We start from the raw sequence: 16863 nt of genomic DNA on the forward strand, positions 1-16863 counted from the left end.
ATATATGTTATACATATCCCGAACTTTTAAAAATATAAAAAGCCCACATAGTGGGTGGTCTTCATTATTAAAACCATTAGCACCTCACCTTTTTCACATCACCCGTCCACCACATTGGGTGGTTTTCATAATTAAAACCATCACTATCCATGGTTTTGATAATTAAAACCGTTAGCTTTTCCTTGGATTTGAGATCCCAGTCCTCACCATCACATATTGAAATGTTTCAGTCTCTCTCTCTCTCTCTATATATATATATATCTCTCTCTCTCTCTTTCTTTCTCTCTTTGCACTCTCTCTTCCCTCATCTTCACAGACGAGCTGTAGAACAGACCACAGATTGAAATGTTTAATTGTCTCTCTCTCAGTCTCTTTTTGCACTTTCTCTTCCTTCATCTTCACAGAGACGATTTGCATAAATTCGCCAGTAATCTCTCTCTCTATCTCTTCGCACTCTCTCTTCCCTCATCTTCACAAAGACGAGCCGGAGGAATTTGTTGGGGCTTTGCTGCTACGTACGAGATCGAAAGTTGTAGATTCGTTGCAAAAGTTGCAGCAAGTTTGGGATTTGCAGTGAGATTCAAATTTCCTAGACCGATGCCTAGCCAGCCTCAAGCACCTAGCGAATGCCTAGGCGGCCGCCTAAGTCCTCCCCGCCTAACTGAACGTTTTGGTCTAAATCGGGTTGAAACTCCGCCGCCCAGCGCCTAGGTGGCCACTTAGGCCGATTTTTTAAACACTAATTTTAGGATCCCACATAAATAGATATAGTAAGAAATATAACATACTAAAGTACATTTACAACCAAGGTCCCACATTCCTGTTAAATATTCCTTTTTCGTAAGTAGAAACAATAATTCTAATGAGGAGCGGGAATTGCATCCAAGCAAATAAAGTGACTGGAACACTTGATAGAAGTATGACCAGAATCATAATCCAAGACTGTCCACGAACTATAATTAGAAGGGCAGCAGAAAATGAAATCATCATGGTTGCAATAGTGAAAAAAAAGAGTGGCAAGACCAATTATCATCTTTGTGGGTAAGGACTTCAGGAAATCATCTTCTGCATAACATGATGTGAGAATTTCGAGAAACGTTAACGTTGCTGTTGTGGAAGAAAAGAGTGATATAGCATCTGAAACTATAAACAACATAAACAATTTTTCATTGATGAATACGGGAAAGCCAGTATCTCCATTTCCCCCAAGAACTGTGATTATTGCGCCAAACGTGATGGTAATAATAAGGGCACCTACAATTGTCTAAGAAGTTGCCGTCTCTTTCATCCATTTTCCACCCTTATTTAGCAATTCACTATGATTCTTTGTGAATAGTTCCCTTGGTGTCAAACGATCACTCCTGTTCAGACTCTCAACAGCCTCAGGAGGTACAATCGCCTCTACTTCCTACATTGCATTGAACGAATAAGGATCCTCTCCGGATCCTTTAATCACATCCGTTCATCGTACACCGGCCAGTTTTCGTCAGATATTGTTTATATTTAATTTTGAATTAAAAAATTTACAATGATTTCTGACAGCACGATGTACGATGAACGGACATGATTGGAGGATTCCCGGGATTCTCACAAAGAGGATCCGAACAGGATCCTCACAAAAAGGATCCGAATAGGATTTTCATTCGCATTGAACAAACAAGTACTGACATATGAGAGCATAAAATATAATTTTCTGTAATCTTTATTATATTAGGATTAACTACATTTTACATTCCAAGATTTGGACATGGTATTCAAAATTGGTCACGATGCTTCAATTTTAAAATTTTATGCATTAAGGCTTGAAGGTTGTGTTAATTTTACAATTTCTGTTAGGTTGACCATCTACTTACAATAATACGAGAAACTTTTTAGGAAAACAAACTAAGATTGAAACCTAGTAAGTGGACAAGGGGACTTGTAACTTAGTGAAGCATGCACCCTAGGTTTCGAGTCCAATTCTTCCCTCCCCCAGTAATGTTTGAATAAACAATAAAAAACTATCTAGTGGACTAATAGTTGATATATACTGGATTTGGATGATTATTTCAAAAAGGAAAAACAAATCGAGAACCTCCCGAAGACTTAATTTGATTTTTTCAGTTTATATTGTCAGAAGAATTATGTCGAGTGAGAAATTCTAACCTTGTATCATTGCAGTTCACGCTGCATCTGCAATGCGCACATGGAATACGATTAAGTTGTGCAGATGCGGACAACAACCCAGCCATATGTAGCTTCTTATTATTATTGCAATCGACAAGAATTGCCATCAAATCTTTCGTAGAGATCCCATATATAAGGTTATAAATCTTTTCTTGACGACATTCGATGGCAAAGTCAAATATGCTCCTTGTCATATCATTTGTTGCCCACATAAATTCAGGATTTGCTTTACATATATGAGTAATAAGCTCCACATTCCCCTTCCTAACAGCAAGGAAGATTGCCGAACGCACAGAGCAAAAACTCATTTGTTGCATATCCCAATTTTTATTTACCTCTTCGCACATGAGCTTTAGAAATGCAAGTGAGTGGACATGGACAATCGTCATTTGATATATGCGTTTGATTCCTAAGTTGACATTTAAAACCCAATGTTTAGGACATAAACTGCTTTGGAATAATTGATTTGAATTCAAATTTACAATAAATGAAATTGTTACTAACATACCAAGTATCTCAATGATTTTCGAAACAAGCCCGCCCTTTTGTTTTTTGTTTTGATTGAGCAACAAGCCTTTCCACTAAACCTCCGACTGCAATGGAAAAAATATTGGTGAAACTTATGGTGCCTGTCGTGAGATGTACGACCGACTTAATGGAACTTGCATAATGGAAATCCAATGTTTGTAGACCAAGAAGGGTTTCATAATCCTAGAGGTGCCACTTTGACCAACAATTGACTTTTTTTGCCAACATGCCTCAATCCTACTCCAGAATACCAATAAATATGACAATCGTTGGACTTCAATGGCCATTAGGCCTCCGGTTAAAATACAATAACGAGAAAGGATGAGAGTCGGCAAGGGGAAAAGGGGGAAAAAAGGAAAATTTTTAGGGTTAAGGTTCTGCCCAATTACTTCAATTAATATTGCATTTAGGTGGTTTCTTGAATTTTTCTTTCCTCTAACTGGAGCTAAGTTACACGTGCAGTAGGAAATTAGGGCTTGAGGGTGAATTGAGTGTTTGCTGTTTTGAGATACTTGGAAGTAGCAATCATGATTAGTTCAAAATAGGTGATTTTTGTTGCGTGAAAAAGGAAGATGGGGATATGTAGAGGCTAAGGACATTCCCAAGAAATCAATCATGGTTGGTGACATCGAATTTTGGTGGCTGCGGTAAGGTGGGTGTTTCCCCAGGATGGGTGTGCAAGGTAAATGTTCCCTATCTAATGGGGCTTGTTACAACAATGTTAATTATGGTGCTAAAGGGAAGCTAAAGGGTTGCTATTACTTCTTTGGGTTTTCGATACCTTCCGTGAATGGTGACATATTTATGTTGGTCATGTCTCTTCAAAGCGCCTCATCAGTGGCTTCGTTGCACTCAAAGTCGCTCAATCGTTCTGTCAGGAGCCTCTCTACTTTTTCCTGAATTTGCCTTTGTTGGGGTAGCGGAGCTTTTAGTTGCCCTCAGTCGTGACATGCTGGTCTAGACTACTTTTTTATGTGCTTGGCTCGTCTACGTTGCGATTGCGGTGCATGTGGTACGTTCCTAGCAAGCAAGCGGGTTATTCACAGGCTGCCGGTTGAACTTGAGTCGATTGAGTGACTGCTTCTCTTCGTCTGTCATGTTTCCTACTCCGATATGATGTGGATAATGCTCCTTGCGGGCCTAGCCGCGAATGAACACTTCACCTGGAAGGTTGCTCATGTTGATTATCGGAGTGTGGCCCCAACCATGAATGTATGCTTGTTTGTGGACTAACCGAGAGTTCACATTCCTCTGCACGATAAGATGAGAGTATACGCTATCTCGGGGGTCCAATTGGGGAGTATACACTGCCAGAGCGCTTAGTTCGTGGCTGGTCGATGAGTTGTTTACCAGGATGCTGCTGCAAAGGTTCGTCGTCTACCCTTGTCCTACATCGGGACACCTCATCTGGGGTACGCTGCAAGGGCTGATTAACCAAGGTCGTTTGCGGTGTGAAGGCGCTTGTCAACTCTTTGACTTGTTGAGACAAGTGTTTTTCGCCATTTGGGGTGGAAGAGCTTGGACTGTGTGTGTCTCCTTAAGTGGTGTAGACTCTAGATGCAAAATTTTGAGCTTCAATGAGCCAAATCTACATAAAAAAAATAAAAAAATAAAAAAACACCAACAATGGGTCCGAAATGTCAAAAAATGGTTCGAAATAGCAAAAAAGAGGCTTGTATGGGTGCAAGGAGTCACGGATCTAAGTCATGAGAGTGCGAGCACGGATCCGGGTCAACTTGACCCATGTTGACTGTGGCTGGGCTAGGCTTGCGCGGATTGGGTTTAAGCCTCGGGAGGAGGGCTTTGGCCGAAGAATCTCTGATGTTAAAGTTAGAATTCTAAAAAGAATGTGTATAGGAGTTTGTGGATAGCAAATGACTTCGCTTTTTTGTGGGATAATAAAGCTATGTATAGGGGAGTGGCCGACCTTATGTGGAGAATAGTGACCGGCCATATATGGTGTAATTGGGTGAATAATTGCAACATATTATGTGAAATAATATCTTTCAATTAACATGGCAATTAATCCTAAATTAAATAGGAAATTGGGAGTTACCTTTTGAATAAGGATTTGATGAGTAGGGATTTGAATAAATATCATTTTGATTACCTTTGACTCTTACTTGATTGAGCCGTTATTATCCGTTGCATGTGCGTAGGAATCCCGTTGTGCCTCTAAGGTAATTTTATATTTTTTGCCAAAAAATTAATGTATCACCTCTATAATTTTTTTGATTATTTTTTACTTCACAAATTTGGCATGGGACCTGGTTGACCTGGCCTTGTCCTTATTTTTCTGGGAGAGTATACATTATCTGACTTCAAGAGCATAAGAAAGTTAAAGAATTAAAATTCAAAGAAGATTAAGAAAAAAATTGAAAGGTTGTGTACTGGCCGACCATGGCCTGCATGAAACCACATTACCAATTAAAGACAAAATTGAAAGGCATGTATGCATTCAAATTGGTACAAATTGATACAAGAATGAAAATTCAAGTAAGACTAAGACTCTAACTCATGATCAAAGACATGTTGGCATTGGAAAAAAAAAAATACAGTATATTAGAAGTATTAGGATTTCTAATCGAAATTAAATCATACCTAAGAAATTAGGTGCGACTTCACCTTCATCTCTTCTCTTAACCATTGACATTGTTTTACAGGTTTAGTTTCAGTCTTCGCGTTCAAGTTTCTTTTTTTTTTTATTTCTCTGTAAAATCTAATTTTAGTTAAACCCTAAATTATACTAGATGTCCATTGAATAATATGTAATTTGGATTGAAATGACGAATTTGACCCTTCATGTGATAGTCACGTATGTTTATTTAACGAAAGACTAACGGAAATTTGGATTTGGATCTTAATTGCTAACAAGGTCCACCACGAGGTTTTAATTAAAAGCTTTTTCACCATGACGTTCACATCGAAAGTGGCGTGTCACCACAAGGATCACGAAAAAAAATTTGGCCATCTGTTAATTATTAGCATGCGAGTCGCACATATTAGGATAAAACGGAACTCTCCATGAATTGTTGGCATGTGGGGCTACATGTGAGGCTAACTTTATCTTTTTAGTCTCATATGTGAGACTCATGTGATAACAATTAACGGAGGCTTAAATCCTAACAGACTTTACCACAGGGGCTTAAATTCTAATTTTTTTTACCACAAGGGCTATCTTTCAACCACCTTGTCACCACGGACTAATAATCCAATTAAGCCATCTGAGAAATGATGGACAAGAAATGTACTTGCCCAATACCAAATTCCAGTTAGTGGCTTTTAAGTGAGATAGTGCAATGTACAATTGATATTGAAAGGAAAGAAGAAAGAATTAAAGAAAGATGGACAAGGTGATTACATGAGGCGGTGGAGATATCTTAGGAAAGAATTTCAAATCGATTTGATTGGAACTCCTATTTTTTAGCAAACTTGGACGGGAGGCACAAATATTAAAGGGAAGATACAAGCAGCAGAGAAGTACTTCTTCTGGCATGGTACAGGGCTGCGGGAGAGCATCAGCAATTTGGTTTCTCTTTTCCTGTTTTATTTTATGTAAATTTCCTTTGTAGGACTACTATGAATTCTTTGTTCATGGGGTTCTAAACTCTTAGCTAAGGTTAAGAGGAAGGCCTAATTATGATTACTTTAGTCTTATAATTGTTCGATCCATGGATTTCAGATTGATGATTAATTTTCATTCACGAGTTGAATTGCAATTTTGATATTTGGTACCATTGAGGCTTTCTACAATGCAAACTTGGGGATAACAAAAAAAATGGAGTTTTAATGAAACATTCTTGATACTTCACTTTTAACGAAAAACCACATTTTTACCTTTCCTTAGTACTATTCACTACACCTTTATTTGTCATTTTTCATTAAAATTAAAGTTTTTTTGGATTTCTCGTTAGTTTTTCCAAAAAAAAAAAAAAAAAAAAAAAAAAACCAGTTCTAGATTTCATGTACCTTTTATTCTTCAACTTGTTTGTATTCCCGTTTTGTTGGGCCAATTGATATGTTATGCTATCAGTTTGATCTCAATTTAATATTCCTACCTCATTTCGAACTTCATACTGTAGCTTTTATGATCGTTCATCCCCAATCTACACCCAACCTCGGTATTTACCTCCATCCAAAATACTTGATGCTGATAACACAGATAGTCTGAGGGATGTGTAATAAAGGTAAGCTCTTTATAGAAAAATTCAGCATTTTGCTAAATTGTTCCAATATGATGTCATATCCTAGTCCCGTGTTCTCTTCAATTTCAGAAAAACTTGCAGCTTTTTAGGAATTGGCTCGTCAAAGATAGTGTCCTATTTTGTTTAGGATTGTATTAGGGAAATTAAGGGTGCACCGATTCTTCTCCTGCAACGACTAGGAAATAATCAAAGTTTCCTCGTACAAATGGATTAGGAATCCTAAAAGTCTAATTGGAATAGGAAAGAAAGTCTACTTTCTTATTCCATATAGAATAGGAAACTTAATCCTTACATAGGCATGGTGCGGCAAGGCTAGGGAATTAAAAGAGAAAAGCTAGAGACAGCCGAGAGAGACAAAGAGGAATTAGTTTAAGGGTTTTGCATTGTAACTCTATTATTAATCAAAGAAGTCGTATTTCTCTACCCTGGAAAATCACAGTTGGCCCTATGCAAAAGTTCTTCTGAACTAGTATAAATCTTGTATGTTTCTAGTTATTCTCTAATTTCCTAAGTTTAGTCAATTGTTGGACACATCAAAAAGCAAGATCCATAGGGAGTCAAATTTATGACAATTGGCATTCAAGAGCTTGGTTCAACGTGTTTTGCAATGTCAAAATGAAAGGCGACCGCGTACCTAGGACCTAAAACCTTTTGATGGCAAATATGACTTTACGGACTGGCAAAGGATGATGAAGAATATATTGATAGAGCATGATTTGGATGATGCACTCGTTGGTGAGAAGTCTACAACCATTGCTTGGGCCAAGGTTCTCAAGAAGGCCAAGAACTCCATCGAGATCCATCTCACAATATCAGTTAGGTCCCACATCATAGAAAAGATGACTACTAAGGAAGCATGTGACAAGTTGGAGAATATTTATATGGGCAAAACCGTGTCCAATAAACTATTTTTCAAGGATGAACTATTTGGGCTTTGATTGGAAGAGGGAGGTGATATTGCAGGTTCTAGAATTGTATAGCCAATCTTCAGAAGGTCAAAGAAACATACAAAGATGATGATATGGCTATCGTCTAACTAAGGTTTGCACCTTTGTCTTTCAAGCACTTTCGAACAACTCTAATTTTTGAAAATGAGGCCCTGAAGCATGAAGACGTAATTCAAGCCCTTCAATCATATGCTAAACTGGATGGTATAATTGAAAGCTCTCAAAGTCTTTATGCCAAAGGCAAAGAGAAGGGGCAGAAAAAGAAAAAGGAAGAAAAGAAAAAGGTATACAAGAGAACAAAATCCAGACCAGCCCTTGTGGAGGCACTTTTATACTAGAAAAAAGAAAAAGTGTTTGCCACAAGCGTGACGTTTGACAAGTTTAGAAAAGAGCATGACATTGTCGTGGAAAGCTCAACGTCCAGCTCAAAAGACCCCGAAATGTGGATCAGCATAGATGGGATTATGTTGATTCATGTCAAGAATTAGCAGTGGAAATTCACGAGGAATCAGACCATGCTAGAGAACATGCAACCGATGCAAGTTTTCTAGGATGGGCACAATTGGCTTTTGGGACAGGGCACAGGCTAGGGGTGGGCAAACGAGTAGAGGAACCGCGGGTACGGGCCTGGTCCTCTCTTTTTTGGGAATAAACGGGGCAAGCTAGTTCCTAAACCTTAGAAAAATGGGGCCTCTGACCGGCCTGTTTCTAATTATAATCAGCGGTGGAGATTGAATGATAACCTATCATTCAATCTGAACCGTTAATTTGTAACCTAGGTTTCCAAAGTCCAAATCAGTTTCAGACTTCAATGAATCAGTCTCAGTAACTCTCGAATCTCGATCTCTCCAACACATCCCAGTCCCCAACTCTCTCAGCTCTCTTAAATCTGCGGCGCCACTCCTCCGTCCACCTTCTTCGACATGACTCTAGCCATCCACAAACAAGCCACACACACAGAGACAAGCACATACACCCTGCTACTCACTCTCTCACTCCCACGCCCCACCTCTCCAGTCTCCACCGTCACTCCCTCGAGACTCGACTCCCTCGACGGCTACTGTCTACCATTGGCGTCAAGACTACCATCTACATAACCAAGACTTTCTGGGGTGGAAAAGTCGAACATGCTTTCCAGGTTCACCAAGAACGAGTTTAATTTGGAGTCCAAGTCTACCATCGGCGTCGAGTTCGCCACCATGACTTTGACCGTTGATTCCAAGCTCATCAAGGCTCAGATTTAGGACACTGTTAGCCAAGAAAGGTGATATTTTTTCTCCTATTTCTTTTTTCCTCTCAGTATTCTCTATATTTTTAGTATTTTTTATTTGGGTTTGATTATCTAGCTGATTACTTGGAAATATTTGATATGTATAATATCTTGGTTTGAGTTTTGATTGAATTGTATGCGCAGCTCAATAGTTAGTAAGGTTATTCTTTCAAGTATTGATATCTGAGGTGAACAGGAAAAACCCCAAAATTCAGTTTTGTCAAAAGGGTTGTCCCCTGTTTTTAGAAATTTCATGGGGTTATGGAGTTTTTGTCTGTCTCCCTAGTTTTCAAGCACTTATTTTGAAATTTTACCTGTAGATTTGCGAAGTTTTGCGTACTCATATTGTTGCAGTCCTCTTTTTCTTGAGGAAAGGATACGTTGATACTTGTATATATAATTGGTTGAGGAAGATGTTCTATTATATGGAAGATGTTCTGTTATTGGTTGAGGAAGATGTTCTGCTATATAGTATGTCTTATGTGTGTGTAATGTGTATCATTCCAATGCGTAACATATTCTATGTGTAATGTGTATCACAACCAGATATGACGTGGGGGTAGTTTATCCCATACCTAAACAACCAGATTCATTCTATTCTTCACTAACCCAATTCCAATCAAGTAAACTTGCCATAGGTGGGATAGTGAACCTGGCTGATTTTATTTGCTCATAGTCAGATTTTAGTGTGTGGGTTTCATCCAGTGTTTTAATACGCAAAATAGTATAGGGCTTTCGCTCTCTTGCAAGGCGAGGTGTAAGCTTGTTATGTCATGTAATATTGTTATTTGGACGATGTCATGTAATATTGTTACGCAAAATAGTATTTGGACGATGTCATGTAATACTGTTATTTTGGACTCTCGGAATTTGGATATGTTGTTATTTTGGACGTTGGTAGTGTCAGGGTAGAATCATAGAATCTGTGCAATTGCTACAATATTGCTGCAATTTGTGCAGATGTGCAATTACTGCAATATTGTTTCAACTTACTATCATAGTTTAGTGTTAACAGATTTTTTTAAGATGGTATGATCGTATTGCTTATGTCATCACAGACCTAGCTTGGCTAATGAATGATGATTTCAACCATTCAAGAACGTGTTCTACTAGATTCACCAAGTGGATATATCTTTTTCTTTATCTAATATATTACTAAGATTCGACTATAGTAAATCAGTAATCAACACATCCTCCACCTCTCTTTTTTTCCAAATATGTCGATAGTGATACAGGTAGAGAGCAAACAAAACGATAAACAACAAATTAAGCAGACAATATGATGAGCAACTTGCTGGAGCAAATTAAAAAAAACGATAATTGTTTTTTCCCAAACAAAAAAAAAAAAAAAGAAAAAAAAAAAGGGGGAACCATGGACCCGGCCCGTTTCAAACGGGCCGGGTTCTGTTCAATTCCTGTAATGAAATATGATGTACCCGCCCCGGCCCATTTCGTTTAAGTTCCAGTTCCTTCAAAATTAGGCCCGGCCCGTCTCGTGCCTAGGCCTAGCACGGGCTACTTATTTTCAAGCCAGGGCCGCTAGAATCAGAGAGCGATCACGTCAGAGATGGCAACAGCGGCATAGACACTGATAATAGCAGTCCTTATTATTCAACTCAGACTAGTAACTCAACATCTTCTGACTTCTGCTCGTTTATTCATGCATATAAGGCCTCGTTTGGCAGTTCGGACTGTACTGACTATTTCTGTCGGATAGGATAAATAGCCACTAGATAGTACTGACTAAATTAGTCGGGTGTTTGGTGCAGTATCGGACTAGTGACCGTATTATTTATACTGTGTTTGGTATTATACTAGATAGGAGGAATCAAACTTAAAAAAAAAAAAATTTAAAAAAGTGAAATCATTTTTTTGTTCCCAGATCTCTCCGCACCCCCCAAACACCCTCCCTCTCTCTCCCTTCTTCTTCCTCAACTGCAGAAGAATCCCAAATAATTGTTCCCCAGCTCTCTCCGCCACACCCCCCAAACTCCCTCCCTTTCTCTCCCATATTCTTCTTCCCCGACTAAATAATCCGGGCGTTTTGGTTGGTTTTATTAAGCGGGTGTATACCGTGTTATCCTATCCGACCGGTTAAATTAATCTGGCGCTTATTTAGTACGAGTGAACGCCAAACACCCGAGTCCGTATAACTAATCCTATCCGATCCTTTATCCGATCTGCCAAACAGGGCCTAAGATTGAGTAAGGGAAACTAGCTTATAGAAAAAAGAAAAAAAAGAAAAAAAAACAGAAAATGGTTGTAAAATTGTAAATTATGGCCGTAGCATTACTTCATATATAAGGGTACTCTAATATTCATTTGATAATTTGTAAATTGAACTTTTTTAATTGTTGGTGTCACCCGTTTAGTGCTGTTATACTGGGTAGCCTTTGGTAGGGCAGGTATTTGGAGGATGATGAATGGTGGGAGGCATATATAATAATGCATAATTGTATTCAGATTATATATGCAGGAAATTAAGAAAATTAAGGTCTAGAAATGCTATTCCATGATCTCCTACTTATTCTTGCAATTTTTCAAGTGGATTGATAATATATTCTTGCCACTTTTATTTTCTCTGTGTGGAAAATTGGAGGGGTGTTGGTATAATGTGGATATGGCTAGGGTTTAAGAACCAATATTGCTGTTAATTTTTCAGGATAAGAAAGTGAAAAGAAAATGCTTCGAGTCAATATTCAAGTATCAAAAGTTACGACATTGAACGAACATGTTCCAGAATTTAATTGTAGCCCAAACCATGAAAAAAGGACGGATGAATTGACTCATTTTACACTTGTTTCGATAGATTAATCCAAGGAAAGTCATGTAAAATTACTTTTGATTTTCTTATTCACTGGTGTTAAATTGGTTGAAGTGGAAAAAGTTCAACAAGATCAATGGTCAAGAGATTCTAGCAAATTAGGGTTACATATATGAAATTTTAGCAAAAAGTTCATCCAAATTTTGAAACCACCTGGAATTCAGACTAGCTAAGCTGCTTCCAATTTCAACAAAACCTCATCTGTCTTAATTTTTAAGAGATGTATGTCAAAACATCGGCCATTATATTAAATTTGAATATTTCCTATTCTAACTTATTTTCATTTTATCAATAAATAATGTGACGTTTGTATGTTGCTTTGAAGAAGTGTACAATTCTTTCACTTTTTGGGGAAAAAAAACGTATAATTTAACTACTCCTTGAAATTGTTTAAAAAATAAAAATATGTATGTATGATCGTAAAATGCATATTAAATAGCACTGTACTTTCATATCTCATCACCGCACCACAGCGAAGTACTCTTTGTTGGCTCCAATGGACAGAGGAAGCTAGGTTGGCCAAAATATATTTATCAGTTCAAACGTGGTGTGCCATTAATTTTTTGGAATAAGAAAAGATGGAAAAAATTTCTCAAGCCAATATTCAAGTATCAAGCATATATCACAAGGTGTGCCATTAATTCTACACTTGATTTGTTAGAGAAATTGGTCCGTTCTACTCATTTGCCACTTGAAACAAGATTTGAATCGTATTGTACTTTCTAAAATTGAAATGTAGTCTTCTTTTCGTCTACTCTATCTACAATCTAATTAAGTTGGGTTCTATGACTTTCAAGGATTAGTGACAAATTTTTAAAATGTTAGAGCGAGATTTTACCTTGATGTCATAAACCTTATCCCAGAAAGAAGAAAAAACAAATGCCATTGATTTAGCTAGTCAGTATTACGGTCTGCTGGTATTCCTCTTCATTCGGAAGTGAGAAGTCTTAGATTCGAATCTCGTGGATGGCGAATTCGATACCAAATTAGGCTGCTCGTTATGTGGTTTAGCCGAATTCTTCATTCTTTTCGTGTAAAAATATCGAGGTACTTAAAAAAAAAAAAATCCCCAAAAATTAAAACAGAGAAAAAAGAAAAGAAAAAAAAAATGCGGCACTCGATCTCCTGTATATTGCTAGTGCGCGCACCTCCGGACATTGGCAAGGAGAAACAGCAGAAAGAAAATGAAGGTCGGTTCGAAGGTAGTGTTTCTGCTGAGAGACTCAGAGGGCTTCGGCGAAGCCATCTCAGCTGCTTTCCGCCGAAATCCAAGCAATTCTACTGTGTAAGATCTCTTCCTATCAACCCTTTTAAGTTTGAGATCAAATTCATATTATATCGATTTATTTCGATGCGCCAATTTGTTGCAGAGAAGAAAGTTTCGAGCTTTCATTGGAGCGCTATGGAATCCAAAATTGCAAAGCTTCGGGAATCCTTCACAACTTCCTCGATCCCCAGGGCCAATATGAGGTTCCCCTTCTCTATCTTCCTCTCTCTCTCTCTCATGGAATTGTTTAGGACCCAGAAACGGGTTTGTATTCGTATAGATTCTGTCTCGTATCGATTAGATTCTATGTGGGATTTGGGTGATGAGAAATGGTTCGTGTATTTTCTAATGGAATGTGTCTAGTTTTTAATGGTGAAAGTGAAATTTGTGACAATTTGGGGTTTAGATTGTGTGTGATTGAAATTGAACATGATGCTGGTTTTTCAAAACCATGTGGGGAATAAAAACGACTCGGTGTTATGGAATTGTGAGTGATCTGTGAGGTCTAAAGGGACTTGATTGCAGGCGTTTTTCAAAGAATGCTTGTAGGTTTGGTTTCTATGCCCATAGTGGTTGAAACCCATTAAATTACTTTGTAATAGTTTTGTTCCTTTGTGGTTCAGAACTCATGCTGTGACGATAACAGTCGAAGGTTCCACATTATTTTTTTATGCAGTTTTCTGTTTTTCATAAAGTTTATCGATCTACCACTGCCCTGAAATGCTTTAGTTGTTAGGATGTGAGCCAACAGCGCTGATATTATGTTGAAGTTTGTCGGTTTATTACTATTTCCAACAGCTTGAGTTACTAGGACAGAGTGAATAACTATTGTATTTATATTGTAACATATCTTGAAGATAACAGATTAGGGGAACCTTATAAAAAATTTCTCTTCAATTTTGTATTTTTCAGGTGTCTGTGCTGCTTATGGAATACTATGAACTGCCAATACTAGCCTGCGCTATTAATGAAGTTCTAGCGCAATTAGCAGGGCGGAATTCATCCTCAGTTCCTACAGTCGTTGCCCCATTTTTCCTAGAGTCATCCAAGCTAAAGGGGGAAAGTAAATCTGCAACAAAATTTGAAAGCAAATGTTCACTTTATGGTATAGGGATTGGTTCAGAAACAGCCATAAGCAAGGCTATGGCAACCAAAACCCAGAAGCCACCGCCATCCTTGCAAATTCATCATGAACCTTTGGCTTGCTTTCTTCAGTTGGTCCGTGTTTTGAAGTTGCCAACATATGTTCTTATCGGGCAAAGAGGTCAACGCATTTCTGATAAAGAAGAGATTCAGGTATACAGGTTTTTTTCTTTTTTTTAATTACTTTATCTAATGTAACTGTCAACATTTAGTTTACCTAGAATTGTCGTGACATATGACTGAATTCAAGTTGGGTTTGGAGGCCATGATATGATAGTAATTTTTATTTCTATGATTTGCTTGAGAAATGAATGGGAAAAAAATTAGTGTTTGCTCAGTTTCTTTCTCTTCCTTTTAGTTCTCTATGAATCTTTCTGTTTCCCGAGTGTATGTATATCGTCTAACTATAGATGGTTTCTTTTTCAGATACTTTATGAGATTGGAGAACTTTTAGCAAGCACTTTGAACCTTTCCTTTTCAAGAGACAAGATCACATGGAATCCAACAAGAAAATCAAAAGACGATGGGGAGCCATGGCGTGCATTATATGGTTAGACCTCTACTGTCTGTGACATTAAGGGTTGAGACAAGATCTATCATCGGGTGCATCAGGTTGTAAAAAGTTTCAGTTCATACTGTGATTGGTAGATCTATGTTCAACATCATAGTGCTTAAACTTTCATTTATGGATTATATATTAAGGATGATGGGATAATCTGAATGGTTAGTTCATGTGCTTAACCTGTTGGGTGCCTATTCGAACCTATATGTTGAGCAAAAATTGTACACAATATGTAAACAAATAATTCACTCGACACAATTTCACCCTCGTCCATTTTTTCGAAGAGGGTTTTATTAATTTGAGTTCGACCCATTCTAGGCTACACGCCTATTAATTACAACCCTTCTTTTGGAAAAGGAATACCCTTTGATTCCAATATGAATAAATCGTAACTTGGGGATTTGAGTGTTTATTTGATTTTGTGACTGCACCTAGATAGAGCCCTAGGTTGCCTACGTACCCTCATTGAGGGATCAGGTCACTCGTAGTTCCTTATGTATTTGTTGGGGTTTGATGCTTCACTCGTAGTTCCTTATGTATTTGTTGGGGTTTGATGCTTTATACAGTTTCAGCTTGTGTAGGTAAGGAGCATTTGATGCCTTGTGTAGTTTTAGCTCATACGGGCAAGGACTTTGAGCCATTGGAGTGTTTGATGCCTTGTGCAGTTTTAGCTCGTGCGGGCGAGGACTTTAAGCCATTGGAGCGTCAAGTAAAATTAATGGTTATATTTGTGATGAACCCACTAATAATTTGGTATTTGACTTTGTCTTGGTGCCGTGCATCTCAGACTTCATGAATAATTTTAATTTTGATGGAGGCCATATTCATGAAGGCCACATGACTGGCATGGAGGTGTGCTTTTATTTTTCCACTGTAGCTTCTTTCTTTGCACAATGCACTCAAAGAGTCAAAATTGGAGTAGTACTTGAGGGAAAAGAAAACGTTGGCATCTGTTCCCCTTCTCTTTTCGCCGTTGCTTTTATCCATGTGATGCTTCCTTCCATCCTTTTTATTTCTTGGACAAAAGACGTAGAGGTAGTAATTCAGAGGTTTTTGTCTTGTTTCTTCGTAGGCCAATAGCCTCATTATTTTAAGTATGCTTTTGCTGGGACTTTCCTAATTGTAGGAAGACATCATTTTCCTTTTTGGTTTCACCACCGAAGCTTGGTGCAACACCCACGTGATGAACAATACGTTTTCTTCTTTTCCCTCTCTATTTTCCATTTTCTACTGTAGCTTTCTTTGTTCTTTTGTTGTCCCAATTTGAAGACTTGAATTTTCGAAGTCTTGAATAGTACTGCATGGCTGTCGGGTATGGCTGCAGGAACTTCACAGAGAGCTTTTGAGCTTCTGCAATCTGTTTTACGGTGCAACATTAGAGCCACTTCCGCAGCATCCTTGGACCTGGGGACTTTTTCTTTCCTCAAATTCTCGGCTTTCTTGCCTTCGGATGTCTTTCGCATTTTCTGAAGGCTTTGGGTTATTCTCGCCACTGTCGATGGGATGGGAATGGCTCGCTATGATTGGTGTTGCATTTTTTTGCCTTCTTTAACTTCTTCACATTGACCACCGCTGCCATCTTCTTACGTCGAATTTGTTGATGGTCTGGACCCGCGCGCCCAACTACATCGCTTGGTTCACCGTCCACGGATTGCGGATTGCGGATTGCACTGCCCTTGGGCTTCTTCCGGAGGACTGCCGGAGACAACGGTTGAAGAGCGGCGGTGTTGCAGTTTGGTTGCTGCAGTGCAGTGATCACTTAGACTTGGTTGGAACTTTACGGGGTGGTTTAGACCACCCACAAGAAATTCATGGAGTTGACGGTAGTGGTGGGGAGCGGATCACTTAGATTGATTGGAACTTCACGGGGTGGTTTAGACCACCCTGAAGAAATTCATGGGACTAACGGCAGCGGCGGGGATGGGAGAGGTTGAAGAAACAAATTGTGTTT

The 16863-nt window shown here is 38.5% G+C and overlaps 1 protein-coding gene and 2 pseudogenes across 2 annotated transcripts; 2 read left to right on the top strand and 1 right to left on the bottom strand.

Moving 5' to 3' along the window:
- Window positions 1-798: 798 nt before the first annotated feature.
- LOC148689380 (uncharacterized) lies at window positions 799-2555 on the bottom strand (annotated as a pseudogene).
- Window positions 2556-7585: 5030 nt separating this feature from the next.
- Window positions 7586-10838, top strand: LOC148689381 (uncharacterized; annotated as a pseudogene).
- A 2228-nt stretch (window positions 10839-13066) lies between these two features.
- On the top strand, window positions 13067-15246 carry LOC137709437 (uncharacterized). Of its 2 annotated transcripts, none has more exons than XM_088688750.1 (4): window positions 13067-13225; window positions 13311-13410; window positions 14120-14503; window positions 14777-15246. In XM_088688750.1, exons 1-4 carry the CDS (start codon window positions 13125-13127, stop codon window positions 14903-14905), a joined length of 714 nt encoding a protein of 237 aa, XP_088544876.1. In that variant the 5' UTR covers window positions 13067-13124; the 3' UTR covers window positions 14906-15246. The 2 variants fall into 2 exon arrangements, with proteins under 2 accessions (XP_088544876.1, XP_088544877.1); XM_088688751.1 differs by having other exon boundaries at window positions 14120-14496; window positions 14772-14893.
- Window positions 15247-16863: the final 1617 nt, after the last annotated feature.

This window comes from Pyrus communis, chromosome 17 (assembly GCF_041283825.1).
Source record: "Pyrus communis isolate YQ-2024b chromosome 17, ASM4128382v1, whole genome shotgun sequence".
Taxonomy (NCBI): Eukaryota; Viridiplantae; Streptophyta; class Magnoliopsida; order Rosales; family Rosaceae; genus Pyrus; species Pyrus communis.